This window comes from Gekko japonicus, unplaced genomic scaffold, assembly GCF_001447785.1.
Source record: "Gekko japonicus isolate JY-2015 unplaced genomic scaffold, Gekko_japonicus_V1.1 scaffold2714, whole genome shotgun sequence".
Lineage (NCBI taxonomy): Eukaryota > Metazoa > Chordata > Lepidosauria > Squamata > Gekkonidae > Gekko > Gekko japonicus.
Genome location: NW_015163168.1, coordinates 6,576 through 30,000, shown reverse-complemented (window position 1 = coordinate 30,000; position 23,425 = coordinate 6,576). Strand labels below are relative to the sequence as shown.

The 23,425-nt window shown below is 52.1% G+C and overlaps 1 protein-coding gene across 1 annotated transcript in view; it reads right to left on the bottom strand.

The window, feature by feature from the left end:
• LOC107106875 (zinc finger protein 250-like) overlaps positions 1–3,747 on the bottom strand; it is a 14,182-nt gene extending 10,435 nt beyond the window's left edge. The window contains exon 1 of the mRNA XM_015407090.1: positions 3,325–3,747. Within this exon, the coding sequence (XP_015262576.1) occupies positions 3,325–3,717 (393 nt within the window). The 5' untranslated portion in view covers positions 3,718–3,747. The remainder of the gene's footprint in view (positions 1–3,324) is intronic.
• Positions 3,748–23,425: the final 19,678 nt, after the last annotated feature.

The following is a 23,425-nucleotide window of genomic DNA, read 5'->3' as shown; positions in this document are numbered from 1 at the left end:
TCGTCTCCGCAGGTTGCGCAACAGCGCCCAACAGCGCATGCGCACAAAGAGCGATTGCTAGTGCGATCACGCCGCGCGGCTTCTGTGCCGTGCAGCAGGATACCTGTCTGATCGGCATTTCCCCCGAACCACGGGACCTCGATCAGGATGTGTGCTCGGGCGGCCGTGCGTTAGTTTCCTCCGGGGCAATTAGCCACGCCTCCCCCCCCTGCAATATCCGGCCCGTGTGACCGGGGCCACAGTATGTATCTGTATCTGAAGAAGTAAGCAGTGACTCAGGAAAGCGCCTACCCTGCCACAAATTTTGTTAGTCTTTATAGGGCGGTTCCTCACCCTGTGAGGTAGGTGGGGCTGAGAGCGCTCTTTTGAGGACTGCTCCTGAGAGAACAGCTCTGAAAGAACTTATGACTGACCCAAGGTCACACCAGCAGCTGTAGGTGGAGGAGTGGGGAATCAAACCCGGTTCTCCTGGATTAGAGCCCGTGCTCCTAATCACTACCCCAAACTGGCTCTGATTTGTGAACTGAGGCAGATCATGAGAGGGAGGGCAGGAAGGGTTGCCTCAGTGCTTAGTACTTGTGGCCCTTTCTTACACGTCCAGGGAAATGCTGATCACCACTTTTGGGTCAGGAAGCCATTTTTCTCCAGGCCAGTTTGGCCAGGGATCCTAGAGGTTTTTTGTCATCTTCTGGGCATGGAACAGGGGTCACTGCGGGTGTGGAGGGGGAGGTATTTGTGAATTTCCTGCCTTGGGCAGGGGGTTGGACTAGATGACCCTGGGATCCCTTCCCACTATGATTCGATGACTCTATCACTCCAGGTGCTACTGGACTCTTGCTCTTTTGTACCGCTACATACAGACTAACACAGCTACCCATCTTAATCTAATACAATATGATTAGGGTTGTAGAACCAACCAGAAGTCTAAAAACAGAACTGAAGCAAAGCGTTAAGTAGTAACACGACACATTCAGTGATGCAAAAATTACACAGTAGGATCCTAGTTTCAGCAAGCTATACCCAGTAGCGTGGACCACTAGGGTTGCCAAGTACTTACCGCAATCCGGCGGGGAACACATGCTCCCCGGCCGGAACATTTCTCCTTGTAAGGCACCATGCTGTCGCCAGGAAATGACACTGGGCGACGCTCTGGCAATGGGGCTGAAAACTCAATGGTACCATCGAGTTTCTGGCCCCATTGTCAGAGCGTCGCCCGGCGTCACTTCCTGGCGACGGCATGGTACGGCACGTCTGTTGTCCCCGCAGGAATGATCCTGCGACCCCACCGAATCACGGTAAGTACTTGGGAAGCCTGCGGACCACAGTTCCTAATAATTTATCCAAGTGAATGCATTAAAAGTGCGCTCAAAGTGCATTATTCAGGCCCCGATCCGGATAGCCCAGGCCAGCCTGATCCCGTCAGATCTCGGAGGCTAAGCAGAGTTGACTCTGGCAAGTCCTTGGATGGGAGTCCGCGAAGGAATACCAGAGGTGGGAGGTGGGGGCAGGCTCCATTCAGCCACCTCTCTGAATATCCTCCGGGCCCCCGGCAGGGGGTCAGTCACTGGAGGTCGCCGTGACCTCCAGGTGAGCACACACTCGCACGCACACACATATGAAAAATACAAAAGATACATTACTCCAATGTATCGGAAAAGTGCTGGAAATGCAAAACTGAGAAGGGTACCTATTTTCATGTCTGGTGGACGTGTACTAAAATTCAAAAGTTTTGGAAAGAGATACATAGTATTATGGTACAAATTCTTAGAAAGCCAATTCCTATGGCTCCGGAGATATTTTTATTGAACATAATGCCGGATAATTGGAAAAAAGTAGATGAACATCTAACCACCCACTTGCTCACTGCAGCAAGAATCACCCTGGCAAAATATTGGAAACTGGAAACGATCCCAGAAAGGGAGGAACTCATAGAAAAATTTACAGAGATTGCAGAAATGGATAACTTGACAATGAGGTTACAAGGGAGAGAAGAATGTACATATAAGAATATTTGGTTCAAATTTTATGCATGGCTGGAGAATGAGGCACAGAAGGGATAATTAGTTGAAATCTGCATAGATATGTATTGGATTTGTTGACTGGAACAAAAAAAAATGTGTATAAAGAATCCTATCTGTTGTTATGTATTGTTGGAAAATTAATAAAGACTTGTCGTTAAAAAAAGAAAAAGAAAAATACAAATGAAATGCCAAAAGAAAAAAAGAAAGAAAAGGAAGTGCATTATTCAGCATGGGCGAAAGCTGTCTTCCAGAACAAGTTGGCCACCTACAATCATAGAATCATAGAGTCGGAAGGGACCTCCCAGAGTCATCTGGTCCAACCCCCCTTCACAATGCAGGAAATTCACAAATACCTCCCCCACACACACACACTGTTCCCCTGTTCCATGCCCAGAAGATGACACACACAAAAAAGCCTTCCAGGATCCCTGGCCAAAGTGGCCTGGAGAATATTGCTTCCTGACCCCCAAAGTGGCAATCAGCATTTCCCTGGGCCGTGTAAGAAAGGGCCACAAGTACTAAGCAACCCTTCCTAGGATCTGGCTGTTCTGGTTCATCACAAGCTAAACATGAGCCTGCAGTGCGATGTGGCTATGAAGAAAGCGAATGCAATCTTAGGATGCATTAACAGAAGCACTGTGTCCAGATCACGGGAGGTGGTCGTTCTGCTCTGTTCTGCTCTGGTCAGGCCTCACCTGGAGTCCTGTGTCCAGTTTGGGGCACCACATTTTAGGAAGGATGCTGACAAGCTCAAGCGTGTGCAGAAGAGGGCAACCAGGATGGTAAGAGGGTTGGAATCCAAGTCTTACGAGGAAAGGCTGAAAGAGTTGGGTCTGCTTAGCCTGGGAAAGAGAAGGCTTAGAGGGGACATGATTGCAGTCTTCAAGTATTTGAAGGGCTGTCATGTAGAAGATGGAGCGGATCAATCCTCTCTTGCTCCGGATTGCAAGACTAGATCTAATGGGTGGGAATTACAAGGGAGTCGTTACCGGCTAAATATCAGGAGAAACTTCCTAAAGCGGTTGAGCAGTGGAACAGTCTACCCTGGGAGGTGGTGGATGCTCCTTCGCAGGACGTTTTCAAGCGGAGGCTGGACAACCATCTTTCGGGTATGTTGTAGGGCTATCTTTCGGCTATGCTCCTGCAGAGTGCTGGGGGTTGGACTAGATGACCTCCAAGGTCCCTTCCAACTCTAACATTCTATGATTCCTGCCCTCCCTCTCGTGATCTGCCTGGGGTAGGAGACATTCAGGATACCCCTCCCCGCCCTTCTCAGTCCTCTATCGGCATGAAATTTTCTCACCTCCTCTTCCCGCTTCACGCTCTCTGCCTGGCTCAGGAGGAACCCTTCTGCCAGGGCCACCGCCTGGGAAGTGGTCTCCGGCCCGCATTCCCTGACCCAGCTCTGCATCTCTGGAGGCAGGATGGCCAGGAACTGCTCCAGGATCACCAGGTCCAGCATCTGCTTCTTGGTGTGCCTTTCCGGCTTCAGCCACTGGCGGCAAAGACCGTGGAGGTGGCTGTAAGCTTTGCGGGGGCCCTCGGCCTCCTGGTAGCAGAACTCCCGGAAGTGCCAGGCCTGTACATCCGAGCGGATGATGTCCTCTCTGGAGATTTCCTGCCCTCTTCTTCTCCACCCTTCTTCATTCTCCACAGCCTGGATGGCATCAGAACCAACTGAGACTGGCTCTCCCATCTTCGGCCTTCTCCCCAGCACAGCTTCATCCAACGCTGAAAGAACGTCGTGTCCTACTGTTGGGTGATAGTGAGATATCGAAAAGACGGTATTTAGCAGAGATAAAATAGTCTAGCAGAGCCTGAGTAAAATAATTCAGACTGAGAGTCCATGTGTGATTAAAATATAAAGTTTTTACTAAATTCTAGCATGGGGAAGGGTAACTGGGATGAAGATAACAACAGAGCTAAATCGGCTACATCCTTACTCTACAAAGACAAAACTAGAAGAGAGAATGGCTGCTCTTCTTCTCCTTGAGAACACCAAAACAAAGACGGGAAGAGAAGCCATAAAATGGTAATACAACTTGGCACTTTCGTCCCAATCAAACTCCTAGATCAGGGAGGAAATTCCCGGGCATTCCTACAGCTAAAGAACATTGGTTGCATGAGAAACATGTGACTTCCTGTGAGTAACATAAACTAACATTTAACCCCAGATATACTGAGTGTTTTCAACTTGTAATACCCAACACCTACGGACAACTTCTTCCTTAAGACGAGTGGGTGGGAGGGAAGTACCACAAACGGGACAAGTCTTTCAGTGTGCCTCTACGGTCCTCTCAGACCGGGAAGGTCTTTTCAAAGGCATCCCAACTGACGACTGAGACTTCCCCCTACAAGACAGAAAGATGAATACAAAGACTCAGAGAGGAGCTGGACTCAACGTTCCCTCTAAACTGTGGAGTCTTGTGAGCAGAAATTCTACTTTGTGAGCGAGTGGCATTAAAAGCTGTGAGTGAGCGATTGGGCGGCTGCATAAGTCAGTTTGCTCTGGAGCCATCCCTTCCTGAGCTGAGACAAAGATGTGTGAGCCAGAGGCTAAAAAACTGTGAGCTAGCTCACACTGACTCAGCTCAGAGGGAACACTGGCTGGACTGTGTGTGTTCCTGTATTGTGGAGGAGCACATGTGGAGTTCCTCCCACTTAGGGGTTCAAACTAGGTCCTAGGGCAGTGGTGGCGAACCTATGGCACGGGTGCCAGAGGTGGCACTCAGAGCCCTCTCCGTGGGGACACATGCCATCGCCCCAGCCAGGCCCAGACCATCATTAAAGTGTCGAATTCTCTGCCAAATAATTTTAAATAAATGAAAGCATTTGGGATTGCTTTCCTTACTTTGTTTGGATCATCTTCAGTTAATGAATGAGTTGTTTTTTCTAAAGTAAAACCTCAGTATTCAGGTTAAATTGCCGTGTTGGCACTTTGCGATAAATAAGTGGGTTTTGGGTCGCCGTTTGGGCACTTGGTCTCTAAAAGGTTCGCCATCACTGTCCTAGGGCAATCGCCACCCATTTCTCAACAACCACAGTAGCTGAGTTGTACACCTTTTTGTAGCAGTAGAAAAGAGCAAGAGTCTAGTAGCACCTTAAAGAATAACAAAATATGTGACAGGGTAGGAGCAATGCTCCCTCTAAGCTGCGGAGTTCTGTGAGCAAAAATTCTGCTTTGTCAGCTACTGGCATTAAAGATGTGAGTGAGCAATTTGGCTACTGCATGAATTAGTCTGCTCTGGAGCCACATCCTTCCTGAGCTAAGACAAAAATGTGTGAGCCAGAGACTAAAAAACCGTGAGCTAGCTCACACTAACTCAGTTTAGAGGGAACGCTGGATCTGAATCTGGTTCTCCCAGAGTTGGGGGTCAGAAAGGAATTCTTCTCCAGGCCAGATTAGCCCAGGAATCCTGGAGATCTTCTCCCATCCTCCGGCCATACAGGAGGGGCCGCTGGGGGAGTGGTGGTGGTGGTGGGTAGCTGTCAAGGTACCGCATTTGGCAGGGAGCAGCATTCCCTCTGAGATGAGTTAGTGTGAGCCAAGCTCACAGCTTTTTAGCCTCCGGCTCACACATTTTTGCCTCCGCTCAGGGAGGGATGGGCCTCCAGAGCAAACTGATCTGTGCAGGAGCCAAACCGCTCGCTCACCCCTTTAATGCCAGAAGCTCACAAAGTAGAACTTTTGGCTCACAAGACTCCACAGCTTAGAGGGAGCGTTGGAGTAGAGGGCCCTCGGGATCCCTTCGAGCTCTGTGTTTGTGGATCCCGCTCCGGAACTCTAACCAGAAATCCTTCACCAGAACCACCACCACCCCGCTTCTCCCCATCCCCTCCTACGTTGCAAACCCGTACCGAGAGCCAATGCGAACGCTCCAGATCTGCCTCCCCAGGAACGTGTCTGGAGGACTCTTCTGGCTTTGCAGAGGACGGAGCCAAGGAGGGGCTTTGGGGGACCCGCAAAGGGATAGCAGGTGACCAGTGTTCCCTCTATGCTGAGTTAGTGTGAGCTAGCTCACAGTTTTTTTAGCCTCCGGCTCACACCTTTAGAGGGATCATTGCAGGCGCCCCCCTCCCTTTAGGCTTCACCTCCTCGCCCCCCCCCCCCAATCAAGCCCTTCTTTGCCTTTTGTCACCATGCATGGCTAACCTCCCCCCCCCCCCGTGCATGTCCCACTCACCAGATCCCCAAAAGGGAAAAAAAAGCGGGTGGCGCTTCTGCCTCGCCTGGGAAAATCCAAGGCCGCGTTCCCACGGGGAGGGGGGGAGGAGGGGATCTAAACGGGAAATGACCTCACCGCCCCTCCTCCCTCGCGAGCCATCCAAAATCTCTCTCCCTCCCTCCTTAACCCTTAAATTAATGCCTCTGCAAGAAGCGAAGACGGCGGATCTTTTTCTACGTTCAGGTACTCCCTTTCTCCTTCTGTCTCTCGGGCTGCAAGAGGAGAGTTTATTGCCGGGGGCTGACGAGCGCGTCTCGGAACGGGGAGGGTGCGGGGTTCGAATTCAGCCTCCGTTTTCGGCATCCGGGCTCTTGGTCCTCCCCTCCCCGAATAATATTGTTTTAAAAACTCCCAGCTGGGTGCTTTCTGGTCGCATTGGAGGTCCTGCGTTTTCTCTCCACGGGGCCATTAGAAAGAAAGGTCGTGTCTGCCCTCGGCTGTTTGAAGAGCAGCAACAACTAACACAATCTCCCCCCCCCCCCGCCGTTGAGTTTTACGGTCCTTATACAACTAGGTGGATGAATGCTGCTCCCTCTAAGCCGTGGAGCCTTATGAGCAAATGTTAAGTCGGCTACTTAACAAAGAGTCAGAGAGTGATTTCAGCAAAAAGTTCAGCTTTATTCAGCAACTCCTAATTCAACTCCAAACAGATCAACATGAATAGCCAGAACAACTTTTACATTGTTCTGCTTTTAAACTCTCCCGGCTAATGTAGCCAAGCTTACTGTACAAATACCAACCAATTAGGTTGTCTACATAAGGACTAATCACGGAGGTTCCCGCTCAGGGAGCTTGCTGGTAGGTACTTGATTGGCTGGTTCTTCCTGGGCTACCAATATGATTGGAGGGATTTGGATCCTAGCCCAGGACGAAGCTTCACATGGTGTTTCAATGAGTGAGTTCACATACATACATTGTCAGATTGAATACACCACAGCAAGACTTCTACTTTGTGAGCTACCGGCATTATAGTTGTGAGCAATGCGCCCTCTAAGCTGTGGAGTCCTATGAGCAAAAATTCTACTTTGGGAGCACCTGGCATTAAAGTTGTGAGCCAGCGATTGGGCTCCTGCATGAATCAGTTTGCTCTGGCGCTATCCTTCCTGCGCTGAGATAAAAATGTGTGAGCCAGAGGCTAAAAACCTGTGAGCTAGCTCACACTAACTCAGCTTAGAGGGAACACTGCTCTGGAGCCCTCCTTTAGGAGCTAAGACAAAAATGTGTGAGCTGGAGGCTAAAAACTGTGAGCTAGCTCACACTAACTCAGCTTAGAGGGAACACTGCTGAGCGAGCGATTTGGCTACTGCATCAGTTAGTCTGCTCTGCAGCCACCCTTCCTGACCTAAGACAAAAATGTGTGAGCCGGAGGCTAAAAAAACGGTGAGCTAGCTCACACTAACTCAGCTTAGGGGGAACACTGCTGACTGAGCGATTTGGCTACTGCATCAGTTAGTCTGCTCTGGAGCCCTCCCTTCCTGAGCTAAGACAAAAATGTGTGAGCCGGAGGCTAAAAAACTGTGAGCTAGCTCACACTAACTCCGCTTAGAGGGAACACTGGTGGTGAGCGAGCGCTTTGGCTGCTGCATAAGTCAGTTCGCTCTGGAGCCATCCTTCCTAAGCGAAGGCAAAAATGTGTGTGCTGGAGCCTAAAAAACGGTGAGCTAGCTCACACTCACTCAGCTTAGAGGGAACACCGGCCTCCTTTTTTCTGAGAGGGCTGAACACAGCACGGGGTCCTCTGGGAGCGCAGCCCCACGTGCAGAGCTCCTCCCGAGCAGCCCGATTGAGCTGCACAGGGCGTCGGTGGCGGCCTGGCTGAAGGTCCTCCTGGAGGGGACGGGAGACGTTTTTTCATTTGCTTGCGGCTCTGAAAGGGTTAAAACCGACAAGCGGCTTCCTAGAGAGGCCGAGCAAGGAGTGGGGGAGGGGGCGAAGGAGAGGAAAGGCTGGAGGAGCGGGCAGGGGAAGCGCTGGTTTCTGAATGGGGGGATGAGAACTAGAAGGGCTTCTATGCAACAGCAGGGGAAAGTCTTGCAGCCGGATCGCTGGGAGGTTTCTTTAGAAGTGAGTCATGGGGGGGGGGGATCACCTTTGGGATCTTGTAAGATCCTTCTCTGCCACGGTTTCCATAGGGTTGCCAACTCCCGGATGGCAAACTCCTGGACATTGGGGGTGGGGGTGGATCAGGACCAATGCTCCCTCTAAGCTCTGGAGTCTTGTGAGCAAAAATTCTACTTTGTGAGCTCCTGGCATTAAAGTTGTGAGCCAGCGATTTGGCTGCTGTATAAGTTAGTTTGCTCTGGAGCCCTCCCTTCCTGGGCTGAGACAAAAATGTGTGAGCCGGAGGCTAGAAAACTGTGAGCTAGCTCACACTAACTCCGCTTAGAGGGAACGCTGCTCTGGAGCCCTCCTTCCTGAGCTGAGACAAAAATGTGTGAGCTGGAGGCTAAAAAATGGTGAGCTAGCTCACACTAACTCCGCTTAGAGGGAACACTGATCAGGACCCAATCACCCCGCAGTATTTGCCCACCAGAATTAACAGTCAAATGCCCCACCACTAAGCACGTACCTCTCCCAGAGCATCCCTCCCGCCAAAACTAAAGATTTCCTCCCCCCCCCAAAAAAAACACATAGTCTCTACATAGCAAGAAAAACAGAACAGACATTTGAGAAACCAGGACAATTGGCCCCACTAAGTTGACAAGCCTGGAGCACATCAAAGAGAGAGGAACCTCCTCTCTCAATGGCAGGTGAGCTGTTAAAATGCTTAAGGAGTCTGACAAGGAGGTCCCCTAGCCTCACAACGGGTGCTGGAGGGAGCGTTCCTGCACCCCTGAGCCAAATCTCAGCCGAAGCCTGTCTTGCCTTTCCCTCCCGATCTCAGCTACTCATTCTTCACAGGACACATTTCTTGCCCCTTCCTCTCAGCTGAGCGCTTGGACTTTTCTCCCTTTCTCACAATACTTTTCTCCCTTTCTCACAATACAAGAACTCGTGGGCACTCCATGAAATTGCTGAGCGGTCGGGTTAGAACGGATAAAAGGAAGTCCTTCTTCACCCAAAGTGTGACTAACCCATGGAATTCACTGCCACAGGAAGTGGTGGCGGCTACAAGATCGGGGATGTTCCATCGTCTGGTAGTTCCAGGCCCCCGAGTGGTGAGGTTGGCCCACATGAGATCTAGGGCGTTTTCGGTGGCGGCTCCTTCCTGGTTGAAAAGTATGCAGACGGAGAGTGATTTCAGCTAAGCATACCTTTATTTAGTTCAGGACAAAGACGAAGGGACCAGCTCGCAGGCTGGTTATATATGTTCAGAAAACCCGCCACCAAGTACACCTAAACACACCCCCTACTCCCGATAGGCTATTTACAGTAACCGGGCGACCATTGGTCTCCCGGCTGAGAAGCTGGCCCTTTGATTGGCCCGGCTAGGATCCTACGGACCCATTGTCTTTGGACATGAAGCTATTGAAGAGTTGGGCCTGGCCAGCCCGGGCAAGTCCGGGCATGTCAGGCTGAATACATTACACCCCTCCCCCCTTGGTTCAGAAGGCACCCACAGACGAAGTCCTTCAAGTAGGCGGGTGGCTTCTTGGGCCGCGTCGAGCGTCGGGGCCCCGGGGTAGTGATGGGTTCGGTCTCGGGGGCCCTGGGAGCCGAGGGGCCTGGGACCGACGAGGGCGCCGAGGAGGCAGGACAGGCTGGCACCACGGTGTGAGGTGCCTCGGGTTCCTCACGGAGAGGCGGCTGTGGATCCGGTTCCGGGAGAGGGGCCGATGTGGCAGGCTCTGGGTCCTCGTCCGGATCCTCAGGGTCCAGCTGTAGCGTGCGACGGCGCAGCTGATCTATGTGCCGGTGGAGGATCTGGCCGTCCTCGCTGGAGACCTCGTATGAACGGGGGCCCTTGACCCGTATGACTCGGGCTGGGATCCATTGAGGCCCCCGGCCGTAGTTTCGGGCGTACACCGGGTCCTCTGGAAAGAACCCTCTGGCCGGCTCGTACGTCTCGGTGCCCGGGGCCTCCGGGGTTGCCCGATCTGGGTGTAACCGATCCAGTCGGGAGGCTAGGCGACGGCCCAGCAGTAGTTCGGCTGGGGTGCGGCCGGTCGTGGAGTGTGGCGTGGTGTGCTGTCCGAAGAGGAAAGCGGCTAGTTTATAGTCCCAATCGGTGGAGTCCAGTCGGCGAAGTGCGTCCTTTGTGGTGCGCACCATGCGCTCCGCCTGGCCATTTGTAGCGGGGTGAAACGGGGCGGATCGGACGTGGCGGATCCCGTAGTACCTGGTGAACGCCTGGAACTCGGCAGAGGTGAACGCGGTCCCATTGTCCGTGACCAGCGTGTCGGGGATCCCTTGGCCGCTGAAGATCCTCCACATGGCCCGGATTGCGGCCTGCGAGGATGTGGAGGGCACTGGGACCACTTCCAGCCACTTGCTGTATGCGTCCACCAGGATGAAGAACAGCTTGCCCTGGAAGGGTCCCGCAAAGTCCAGATGGAGGCGGGACCAGGGACGGTGGGAGGATTCCCAGGCCCTCTCGGGCGCTCGGGGTGGTTCCGGCCGCGAGGCTTGGCATGGCTGGCACCTCTTGACTACCCCTTCAATGTCGGCGTCCAGTCCCGGCCACCACACGTAGCTCCTGGCCAGGGCTTTCATCCGCACCACCCCGGGGTGTGTCTCATGCAGGGCGGTGAGTACCCGTTCCCTTAAAGGCGAGGGGATGACCACCCGGCTTCCCCACAGCAAGCACCCCTTGTGGGTTGAGAGTTCGTTTTTCCGGGTGGCGAACGGGGCGATGTCCTGGTCTCCTTTGGCCTCGGGCCACCCCCTCACCACCCAGTCCAAGACCCTCCCCAATGTCTTGTCCTTGGAGGTACAGCGTGCCACCTCCGAAACATGGACCAGCTGGTCCGTGAGGGCTTCCAGGCTCGCGACCAGGAGCGCGGGGGCCGGGTCCGGGTCACACTTGGGGAGGGGCAGGCGGCTCAGAGCGTCAGCGTGGCCCATCGCCTTCCCGGGCCGATGGACGAGGTCGTACGCATACCCCGCCAGGAAGATGGACCAGCGTAGCACCCTGGGCGAGGTGATCTGTGGCGTCTGCCGGTCGGGTGCGAGGAGGCCCAGCAGGGGCTTGTGGTCCGTCAGGATCGTGAACGGACGGCCGTACAAGTAGTGGTGAAATTTTTTCACCCCTGCCACGATTGCCAACGCCTCCTTGTCGATCTGCGCGTAGTTGCGCTCGGCCGACGACAGTGTCCGCGAGTAGTAGGCCACCGGGACCTCGCGACCATCCGGTAGTCTGTGCCCCAGGACCGCCCCGACCCCATAGGGAGAAGCGTCGCACGCCAGCACCACGGGAAGGGCCTCGTCAAAATGGGCGAGGACCGCATTAGAGACCAGGAGGTCCTTTATTGTTTGGAAAGCCGCGGCGTGCGGAGGCCCCCAGACCCATGGTGCTGACTTGTCGAGGAGGCGGTGGAGCGGCTCTGCGACGGCCGCCTTCAGGGGCAAGAAGGAGTGGTAGAAGTTCACTAGGCCCAGGAACGCCTGTAGCTCCGTCTTGGACTTCGGGGCCGGGGCGTGCGTGATGGCCTCTACCTTGTCCTGGGAGGGGTGCAGGCCGGCGGCGTCCACCGCGAAGCCCAGAAACTCCACCCGCGGCACCCCCAGTAGGCACTTCTCCCGTTTCACCTTGAGGCCCGCCGCGTCGAAGCGCTGTAAAACGGCCCTCAGACGGTCTGCGAAGGACGAGGGGTCTGGCGCGGCGATCAGCACGTCGTCTAGAAACGGCTGAACTCCGGGGATGCCTTTAAGAAGGGAATCCATAAAAGATTGAAAGATCCCCGGCGCGACTGAGACCCCGAACTGGAGGCGGTGCACTTTGAAGGCCCCCTTGTGGGTCGCAATGGTCTGGGCCTCGGCCGTGGCGGCGTCCACCGGTAGCTGCTGGTACGCCTGGGCCAAGTCCAGTTTGCCGAACACCCGGGCCCCGGCCAGGGCCGCCAGCACTTGGCTTACTACCGGCACCGGGTATGCGTGGGGCTGTAGGGCTTTGTTTATGGTACATTTATAGTCCGCGCAGATGCGGACGTCCCCGTTCGGCTTGATTGGTGTGACAATGGGGGTTTCCCACCGGGCCGACGCCACAGGTTCTAGCACGCCTTGCTCAACCAGGCGATCAAGCTCGGCCTCCACCTTCGGCCTCATGGAGATCGGGGGCAGCCGGGACCTGATGCGTATGGGGCGTATCGCTGGGTCTAGGTCCAGGGAGATGGCGGGGCCCGTGTACCGCCCCAGGGTCCCATCGAAGACGCGGGGGAATTCTGCACACACCGCCCCGAAATCCTGTGCTCCAACCTGGTTGATGCCCGTAACGGAGAGCCCCAGGGCCTTGAACCAGGCCAGTCCCAACAAGCTGGAGAGGGGGCGGTCCACAACCAGTAGGTCCAGTTGGCCCTTGAAGCCCTGAAACTGGACCCGGAACTTGCCCCAGCCCACCACCGCCACGGGGTTTTTGTTAAAGTCCCGTAACCGGAAACCCCGTGACTTCTGTAGTGGTGGCCCCCCCTGAGGACACAGTGAACGGAGCGTGTCCGCGGATATTATGGAGTAGGTCGACCCGGTGTCGATCTCCATGGTGCAGGGGGCTCCCTCTATGAGGACCGTCACATGCATTTTATTTGGGCCGTCGGGGGGCAGGTTACAGACCTGGTGCTGTGGGAAGTGGGACGACACGGTGTGGAGCTCCAGGGGCAGTTCCGCGGTGGTCTGGTGGGTGGCCGATCTCGGTCGTTGTCCCTGGGACCGGCAGACCTTGGCGATGTGTCCGGCCTTGTTGCAGGAGCGGCAGACCGCATTCCGGAAACGGCACGACCGGCGTTCGTGGCCCTCCCCGCAGCTGGCGCACTGGCTTGGAGACGGGGCCTTGTTGGTCCTGGAGGATGCGTGTTTTGGTCGCTGCTGAGTCCGCTGTCGGAGTTGCAGGACTTCCTCTTGGTCCGAGACGTCGGAGCCGCTGCTCACTTGGGTACGGTGGACCGCCTTGGCGCGGCGGTCTTGTCGCGCTTGTTCGTATGCTGAGGCCTCCCGGATGGCCTTGTCCAGGCTCAGATCGTTCTGGCTCACCAGTTTCCTCTGCAGCTTCGGCTCCCGGAGTCCGACGAGGAACTGGTTCAGGAGGGTATCGTCGAGGCTGGGGAAGGAGCACCGGGTCGCCAGGCTCCGCAGCGCCGCCAGAAAATCGGAGGTGGTTTCGCTGGGGCCCTGAACTCTTGCGAAGAAGTCCAACCGCTCCACGTACTTCGTGGGTTTGGGAGCCAGATGGTCGGTCAGGGCCTGGACTAAGGAGCTGTATGACTCGTCCTTCGTTAGTTTGGGCGAGATTAAGTCCTTGAGGAGCCGATGGGTCTGGATTCCGCAGTGGCTCAGCAGGTAAGCCTTCTTCATCGCGTCATCCACCACCTTGTGGATGGTGAAGCGGCTCTCCAGCGTGTCCAGCCAGGTGTCCCACAGCGAGGGCTGGGAGAGATCGAAAGCGGGCAGGCTTTCAGTTGCGGTCGCGGTCGCCATTGTGTTGCAGCCACGTGGTGGGGTGGCCTCTGGAACGGCGATGGCGTCGGGAGCGTTGTGGAGGCCGCTGCTGCTCTCGGGGTCAGCAGGGAGCGAAGCGGAGCCGGGAGCTGCGCGATGAGCGGTTGCCGGAGAGCTGGGAAGCGAAGCGGCGCGGTTCCCGGAGGTCTCGGCGTCGGGGCTCGGTGCGGTGCTCGCGTTGGCGTCCGGGTCTTTGTTCATGGGGTCGTGGATCCCATCCTCGTCGCCAGTGAAAAGTATGCAGACGGAGAGTGATTTCAGCTAAGCATACCTTTATTTAGTTCAGGACAAAGACGAAGGGACCAGCTCGCAGGCTGGTTATATAGGTTCAGAAAACCCGCCACCAAGTACACCTAAACACACCCCCTACTCCCGATAGGCTATTTACAGTAACCGGGCGACCATTGGTCTCCCGGCTGAGAAGCTGGCCCTTTGATTGGGCCGGCTAGGATCCTACGGACCCATTGTCTTTGGACATGAAGCTATTGAAGAGTTGTGCCTGGCCAGCCCGGGCAAGTCCGGGCATGTCAGGCTGAATACATAACACCCCTCCCCCCTTGGTTCAGAAGGCACCCACAGACGAAGTCCTTCAAGTAGGCGGGTGGCTTCTTGGGGCGCGTCGAGCGTCGGGGCTCCGGGGTAGCGATGGGTTCGGTCTCGGGGGCCCTGGGAGCCGAGGGGCCTGGGACCGACGAGGGCGCCGAGGAGGCAGGACAGTCTGGCACCACGGTGGGAGGTGCCTCGGGTTCCTCACGGAGAGGCGGCTGTGGATCCGGTGCCGGGAGTGGGGCCGATGTGGCAGGCTCTGGGTCCTGTATTTAAAAAACGTATTTTATTGTTTTAGTATTTGTATGCTGTTAGCCGCCCTGAGCCACTGGGTAGGGCGGGATAGAAATCCCATAATAAATAAATAAATAAATATAAGCATGGACGGCTTCAAAAGGGAATTAGATAAGCCTATGGAGCAGAGGTCCATCAGTGGCTACTGGCCACAAGGTATAGATAGGGACTCTGGGGCAAGTGATGTTCTGTCTTCTTGGTGCTTGGGGGGGGGTCAACAGTGGGAGGGCTTCTAATGTCCTGGCCCACTGGTGGACCTCCTGATGGCACTGGTGTTTCTGGCCCCTGTGTGATACAGAGTGTTGGACTGGATGGGCCTTTGGCCTGATCCAACATTGGCGTCTCTTATGTTCTTATTACAGAGCCCTTGCCTCACACTTCAGGCCTTTCGAAGAGATGCCTGGAATGGTCAAGGGGTCACCACCAGTCCCTCTTGTCTGCTATGGGTTTACCTTACGAATTAGCCCCTCGGACAGACAGAGCCAATGTCATGAGAGGCTGCGCTTCTTAACATCCTTAAAAAGCCAAACACAGAGCCGTTTTGGTGTAGTGGTTAAGTGTGTAGACTCTAATCTGCGAGAACCGGGTTTGATTCCCCACTCCTCCACTCGCAGCTGCTGGTGTGAACCTTGGGCAAGCCGTAGTTCTGATAAGAGCTGTCCTTGAAATTTTTTTCTCTCAGAGCTCTCTCCGCCCCACCTACCTCACAGGGTGTCTGTTGTGGGGAGGGGAAGGGAAAGGAGTTTGTAAGCCGCTCTGAGACTCCCTTGGGTAGTGAAGGGCGGGGTATTAATCCAATCTCCTCCTCCACCCTAAGAACCAAAGAGGCATATCTAAAATAATATGTAATATGGGGGAATGATATTAAACTGTTATACAAAACACAAGAAGCACTGTCGTTCTGATCCACCAGGGCAATTCTTACTTGTCTCCTGAGCATACAAAGGTTTGTGATGTTCTTTTTTTATTTTCCTTCTGACACTGTTGCTGCCTGTCTCTCTCTGTCTGTCCCCCCCCCCCCCCGGGGAAAGCCCCCCTTCAAAGCCAAACGAAAAAAGGCTTTTCATGGTCTGAGGTGACCCAAGAGAAGGGGAAGGAGATGGCAGAAGAGGACCCAGGAGGACCTGGGATTGGCAAGACAACAAGTCAAGTCCCCCATCCGAACCAAGCCGGGAGTGGTGTTGCATTCTGGGAAACAGTTGTGCCAGAGACTCTGGCTCAGGACACCGTGGCCTCAGATGTACATTCCCAGCGCTTCCGGCAGTTCCGCTACCATGAGGCCGATGGGCCCCGAGAGATCTGCAGCCAGCTCCATGGACTTTGCAGCCAGTGGCTGGAGCCGGAGAGGCACACCAAGAAGCAGATGCTGGACCTGGTGATCCTGGAGCAGTTCCTGACCATCCTGCCCCAGGAAATGCAGGGCTGGGTCAGAGGATGTGGGCCGGAGACCAGTTCCCAGGCGGTGGCCCTGGCCGAAGGTTTCCTCCTGAGTCAGGCAGAGGAGAAGAGGCAGGCGGAACAGGTGAGGGGAGATTCCCTCCAGATATGTCCAATCCAAGCAACGATACCCGGCCTTACCCTAAAGGTTCCCTGCCAGACATCTGTTCAAGTGTTATTCATCCAAATGGGAGGTTTCATGGTCTCCTTCAGCAGCCTCTTCTGCTACAGAATTTCTGATCCCTCCAGATAACTCACCAGGTCTGCCGATGGAACGGTGCAGAGTCTGGGAGTGGGGTGGGATCCCTTCCTGGGTCTCTTTTCCATTCCGTCTCTTACCCCTCTCCCTCGCTGCTGTTTCAGGTGTTGGGACCATCCCTGAAGATGGAAGCTACCATCCCTGAGGTGGAAGGAGCTCCTTCCGAGGAAGGGCAGTGGACGCAGGCCGCGGAGCGTGCCCAAGACTCCCTCTCCTGTGGTAAGGACTCCTCGTGCCTGGATGCATTTGGGGCACACAGCAATTTTGATGGGTAGAGATTTCAGGTCAGGAAAAAATTAAATACTTCTTCACACCACACAGAGTTAATCTGTGGCACTCAATGTTCACCAAATGTGATGCCTCTAAAAAGAGATAAGACAGATTCCTGGTGGGCAATTCCTCCCATTAATTTAGATATTAATGGCTCACCTTCCTTCCACAAGAGGACCTCAAGGTGGCTCAGAGGAGAAGAGGTAGACAAACCTCGGCAGAGCTATTCAGCCTGGTGAATTAAGGGAGCCTCCCCCTTCTGGGGCAGCAGAGCTTTGAACACCAGTTCCTGGGGGCCCAATAATAATGGGGAAATTTGGCTTCTGTGCCCGTGCTTGTTGGGACATCTGGCGGGATGGAGTGGGAAAGAGGATGCTGTAGGAACGCCGGACTATGGCTTTGCCCACCCAGGAGCTTTGGGGAGGGGCTTAGGGCAGATGTGGTGTCATCTTGACACTGCATCTGGCTGGAAACCTGGTTGTGAGGTTAGTATGCCAAGAGACATTCTGGAAACTCATTCCTGTTACCCTTGAGTCTCCAGATGTGCCCAAGTCAAGTATTGGCCGAATGTGATGGTGACGGGTCATGAGACGTCATTTCCACCCCCCTCTTTCTCTCCCCCCCCCGCCAGACACAGGTCTCACAGAAGTCTGAAATAAGATGGCAGCATTTATAATCCCTGAGGCTCGTAGGTACCTGTCGCTTCTCTTCTGCCTCTCCCAGAATTTAGTAAAAAGTGTTCAAAACTTTGTTGAGTTTCCACAGGGTGAGGTTTCACAACCCTGGGAAGGGGGCGTGTGAAGCAGGGAACAAGCAAGCAAACACCTTTCCTTCCTCCTTTGTCTCAGGAACAGGCAGTGAAGAGATGCTGTTGAGCTGTTGTCTTTCCAGAGGTGTGGAAACAGCTGCTGCCCCTCCAGCCCAGGTAGAGATGAGCAGGAGACAGCCCGGGTCCCTCTTCCTTTCTCAAGGTGTAGTGTAGTGGTTAAGTGCGCAGACTCTAATCTGGGAGAACCAGGTTTGATTCCCCACTCCTCCACTTGCACCTGGCTGGATGACCTTGGGCAAGCTGTAGTTCTGATAAGAGCTGTCCTTGAAAAAGAGCACAGTTTCTGTCAGAGCTCTCTCAGCCCCACCTACCTCCCAGGGTGTCTGTTGTGGGGAGGGGAAGGGAAAGGAGTTTGTAAGCCGCTCTGAGACTCCTCTGGGTAGTGAAGGGCGGGGTATAAATCCAATCTCTTCTTCTTCTTCTTCTTTTGTTCCTGCAATTTGTACAAGGGGTCCAGGTGAGAGATCCTCTGAATGCCGTTCCTTTTACCCATCTCAAGTCTTACATCCTGTACTTTCCCAGACTACTCCCTTCCAGTGTGCAGTCTCTGCCTCGCATGATCTCTGACGAGGGAATCTGCTTTTTCTTCCAGGGTCCGGTTTCCTTCGAGGAGGTGTCAGTCGATTTTACTGAGGCAGAGTGGGCCCTGCTGGATCCGGGACAAAGAGCTCTGTACAGGGAGGTCATGCTGGAGAACTATGGGAATGTGGCCTTTCTGGGTAAGGGTCTTTCATAGATGCCAAAGGTGCAAATTGCTGCCATTGTGATGAGGCATAAATCAAAATATTGAATAGCAATACGCCATTTTGAGGCCTGTCCCACTACTTTACAAGATTATGCGTGGCATAGAGCAGGTAGAGAAAGAAGTCCTTTTCTCCCTTTCTCACAATACAAGAACTCGTGGGCACTCCATGAAATTGCTGAGCAGTCGGGTTAGAACGGATAAAAGGAAGTCCTTCTTCACCCAGATAGTGGTTAATACATGGCATTCACTGCCACAGGAGGTGGTGGCGGCTACAAGCATGGACGGCTTCAAGAGGGAATTGGATAAACCTATGGAGCAGAGGTCCATCGGGGGCTATTAGCCACTATGTAGAGATAGGAACTCTCGGTCTGGGGCAAGTGATGCGCTGTATTCTTGGGGCTGGGGGAAATCAATGTGCTGGATTGATCCATGCCTCTACTAGCACAAAGACACCCCTTGATTTCCATTCTCTTAGGAACATAGAAGCATTTACATCATCCCATGAAGAGGAGAAATATGTAATGGGATTTCTTGTTGCAGCTATGCTACAATTGACATGAAATATTGGGCACCACCGCAGCCCAAGGGTGCTCAGACTGTGGCGCCTTAACCAAAACTGCATCATGAATCTTTTGCGGAAGGATCATGATGTACAAATTGGGAGAGAAGATTCTAGGCTCTCCTTCTTTTACTGGTAGGGTAAAAGAGCAGACAGATATGCCGTATCCCCTCATCTTGTCCTCCTTTATCCTGCACCCTATTGTTATCATTCCCAGTTTTTGACTTGCTCCCAGGCAAGTGAGGATTGCGAGGGGCACCCATTGCCTCCTGGACCTATACTAGCAGCAGTGTGCAGTCCTGATCCAAAAAAATTATGATTGTCAGACATGGCCTAGAAACAGGATACTACCTCACAGGGTGTCTGTTGTGGGGAGGGGAAGGGAAAGGAGGTTGTAAGCTGCTGTAAGACTCCGAGTGAAGGGTGGGGTATAAATCCAATCTCTGTTCCTCCTCCTCCTCCTCTTGGGAAGCGGCTGTGGCTTTGATTTTGAATTACTAATTACTACTAGCACTATCAATCTAAACCTACAGTAGCTCACATCTACTTCTGCTTCATTGACTATGCTAAAGCCTTTGACTGTGTGGATCACAACAAACTATGGCAGGTCCTTAAAGAGATGGGAGTACCAGACCACCTCACATGTCTCTTGAGAAACCTGTATAAGGGCCAAGAAGCGACAGTTAGAACCGGATACGGAACAACTGATTGGTTCAGCATAGGAAAAGGAGTACGACAAGGATGTATACTGTCACCTTGCTTATTTAATATATATGCAGAGTACATCATGCGAAATGCTGGCCTGGATGAATCACAAGCGGGAATTAAGATTGCTGGGGAAAAGATCAACAACCTCAGATATGCAGACGATACCACTCTAATGGCAGAAAGTGAAGAGGACCTAAAGAGCCTCTTGCTCAGGGTAAAAGAGGAGAGCGCAAAAGTGGGCTTGAAGCTCAACATCAAAAAAACTAAGATCATGGCATCCGGCCCCATCACTCCTTGGCAAATAGAAGGGGAAGTCGTGGAAGTAGTGACAGACTTCACGTTCCTGGGATCCCAGATCACCGCAGACTGTGACAGCAGCCATGAAATTAAAAGATTTCCTTGGGAGGAAAGTGATGGCGAACCTAAACAGCATGATAAAAAGTAGAGACATCACCCTGCCAACAAAAGTCCGCATGGTCAAAGCAATGGTATTCCCAGTAGTCATGTATGGCTGCGAGCGTTGGACTATAAGGAAGGCTGAGCGCCGAAGAATAGATTCTTTTGAACTATGGTGCTGGAGGAGACTCTTGAGAGTCCCTTGGACTGCAAGAAGATCAAATCAGTCAATCCTCAAAGAAATCAACCCTGACTGTTCCCTGGAAGGCCAGATAATGAAACTGAAGCTCAAATACTTTGGCCACCAAATGAGAAGGGAGCACTCACTGGAGAAGACCCTGATGCTGGGAAAGATTGAAGGTCAAAGAAGACGGGGACAACAAAGGATGAGATGGTTAGACAGTGTCATCGATGCAACGAACATGAAGTTGAGCAAACTTCAGAGGACGGCGGAAGACCGGAAGGCCTGGAGGGAGCTTGTCCATGGGGTCGCAAAGAGTCGGACTCGACTGTGCGACTGAACAACAACAACAACAACTAGCACTATAGAGACTAAACATCTCCTTTCTAAAAATCTATAAAATTCTTGAAATATTGAATTGTAGTAGAACACCAACATATCAAAAAGCTTGGCAAAAAGAGGGATCAACAAACCTTTCTCTTCAGCAATGGGACGAGATAAGATCATTACTATTTACAAATCTAGTAATGATATTTTACATCTTCAGCCTTTTAAAACCCTTTCTTGTTGGTATAACTCCGTCACATTTAGCTTATATCTCAAAAACAAATTCAAAAATGTGCTGGAAGAAATGTGGGTTACAAGCAGTGTTCCCTCTAAGCTGAGTTAGTGTGAGCCAGCTCACAGTTTTTTACCCTCCAGCTTACAGATTTCTGTCTTAGCTCAGGAAGGAGGGCTCCAGAACAGTCTAATTTATGCAGTAGCCAAATCGCTTGCTCACAACTTTAATGCCAGTAGCTCACAAAGTAGAGTTTTTGCTCACAAGACTCCACAGCTTAGAGGGAGCATTGGTTACAAGGTAAACTATATTCACTGTTGGTGGAGCTGTTTAGCCATACAAAATTTTTGCGGAAAAGTCATAGTTCATATTCAGAAAATCACAGGAGTTCAATTACTTTGTGAACCGGAAGTGGTATTATTTAACTATGGGTATGAAATAGTCTCTTCAGTGGCCACTAAAAAGCAATTACAATCTTGCTGCCAGCTGCCCGAATGATCATAGCTAGCAAATGGAAAAGCCAATCTAAACCTACAATACAGGCATGGTTTAATCAGATAGCAGAATATTTGTTCTAGATAGGTTAACAGGTAGGATTAAATATGCAGAAGATAGTGAATATTCGATGTTTGTAGAACAAAGGTTCCCCATTTTATTATATCTGTCTAATAATGATATAAGAATAATTCCATAGATTCAAAAGTTGTTGATCTTTTAAGTTAAGGTATCTTTTGAGGCTAATGCAAACCTCTATTTATTAATGGCTTGTTTGTTTGTTTCTTGGTTAGGCTGTTGCGAATATCAATCGATCGACCTTTATTGGCATAACGAGGCTGTTGTGAATAGATGTTTCTATGTTAAATGAATTTCCTTGTTCCCCTAATGAGGGATCTTATAGCTTTTAATAGATTCTTTACTAGGGAAAAGGGAGGGAAGGGTTATATGAGGGTTGACTTACAAAAAAACTTGTCAATGTAACATTTATTGGAGGCTGTTGGATATTGAGCATTTTGGTTGCATTTTAACATCCTGAATTTAAAAGGTCACCCTACATAAAACTATTCATTGTGATGAAGCAAGAAAATATCAAGGCGTAATAGAATGGCATGAGTATAAATTTAGCATGGCTGCCCTCTGGTCTATACCCATACACTCTCAAGGGTCAGATGGTCCTAATAACCCAATCAAGGGTCCTCCCTGAGGGAATTTCAGAGGCTGTTACCACCCACCTAATCACTGATTAACTCCCTGGAGCGAACATCCTTCCTGTTTTCAAGGCCAGAGTCCATAATGTGGTAATTGGTTAATCCTGAGAACCTGTATCCAACCCCCCCTCTCCCCTCCCTCCCCCCCCCTCTCTCCTCAAGAGCATATCTCCTTCCCAGAAGAGCTGGCTGAGAGTGAATATCCTTCATGGTTATTTCAAGGGAACAGGCAAGGAATAACAATGGCGGATTTCTCATTCGCTTCTGAGCAACCTTTGGTTTAGTACAATCATACAGCCTGCTGGGTAAGGAGAGGGATTCTGAGATCCTGAAATCTAGAGGCTCAGAAGCTCCTTCTGGGCAACAGCACAGCTGTGGCTCTGGAGGGGTGAGGCATCCTTAAATACTAGGTATTCTTGGGATAGGTGGAGGGGTGGTTTTCAGCCAAGCTGGACAAGGCCAATGGGCCATCCATCCTTTCCTACTGTAGCCACATAGATGCCTATGGAGCTTACCAATCTAACCAGGTGCTAACAGGTTCTCTCTATTTATTTCAGCAGAGAATGATCAGAGGAATGAGGAGGGCGAGGAGCTTCATCAGCAAATGCCAAATAGAGTTAAAAATAGAGGCTTGGGCAACCAGCGTATTGATCTTAGTAATCAGTATATGGGGACAAACGGCGGAAAGGTAACTTCAAAGAAACCGAAGGTGCAGTTGAAAATAAACTCAAAATCGGGCTCTTTCGTTTTAGAGCAGCACCGAGGAATCGCAGCTAAAATGGCACCGACTTCAACGGGAGCAGATAAAGACACTGCCCCAGTCACATTAGCGGACCTGTCGGCGGCCTTTAAAAAATTGGAGAAATCAATACTTGACAACATATCAAATATGCTGAAACCTATGTATGAGCAGTTGGAGTGTATGAGGAAAAATGTTACCAAAACCAGGGCCATTGCGGAAAGCGCTGTGAATAACAGAAAATCGGAATGCTATACGGGATATTCAACATGGCGAAGACGTTTTGGCAGAACAGGCTCTGAAACTAGATCTCTCCATACGGCGAAATAATGTGAAGATGGGGTTTGGAGGAGAAAGTGGAGGAACCTGAAGGGTTACCCAGTTTTTTTAATAAAAATGGCTGTCGCACAAAGTACAACTAGAAGGAGACATCATGCCGGTGGTGACCAGAGCATTTAGACTGGGGTCTCTACACATGCTCAAAAATAGACCCTCCAGAGATGTTTTAATGACAGTGCTGGATTTAAGATTCAAACAAATGATCATACAGAAAGCACGACAACAAGGTCATCTTCTCTACAAAGGGGCAAAGATCGAGATCTACCAGGATCTACCTCAAGAAGCTCTGGAGAAAAGGTGGGAATTAAAACCCATAAAACCCATGGAAGCTAATCGTCAGTACAAATGGGTTTCGCCTTTCATTCTACATCTCAACCATCTGGGGAAATCATATCGAGTTACCTCTTTGGAAAAAGGAACATCACTGCTTCGCATGCTGAATCTGGAAGTGCCTATGGACGTTACCCTGAAATCTCAAAAACGGAGGTACGCATCCCCGCCGCTGCCACCATCAGAAATCAGGCA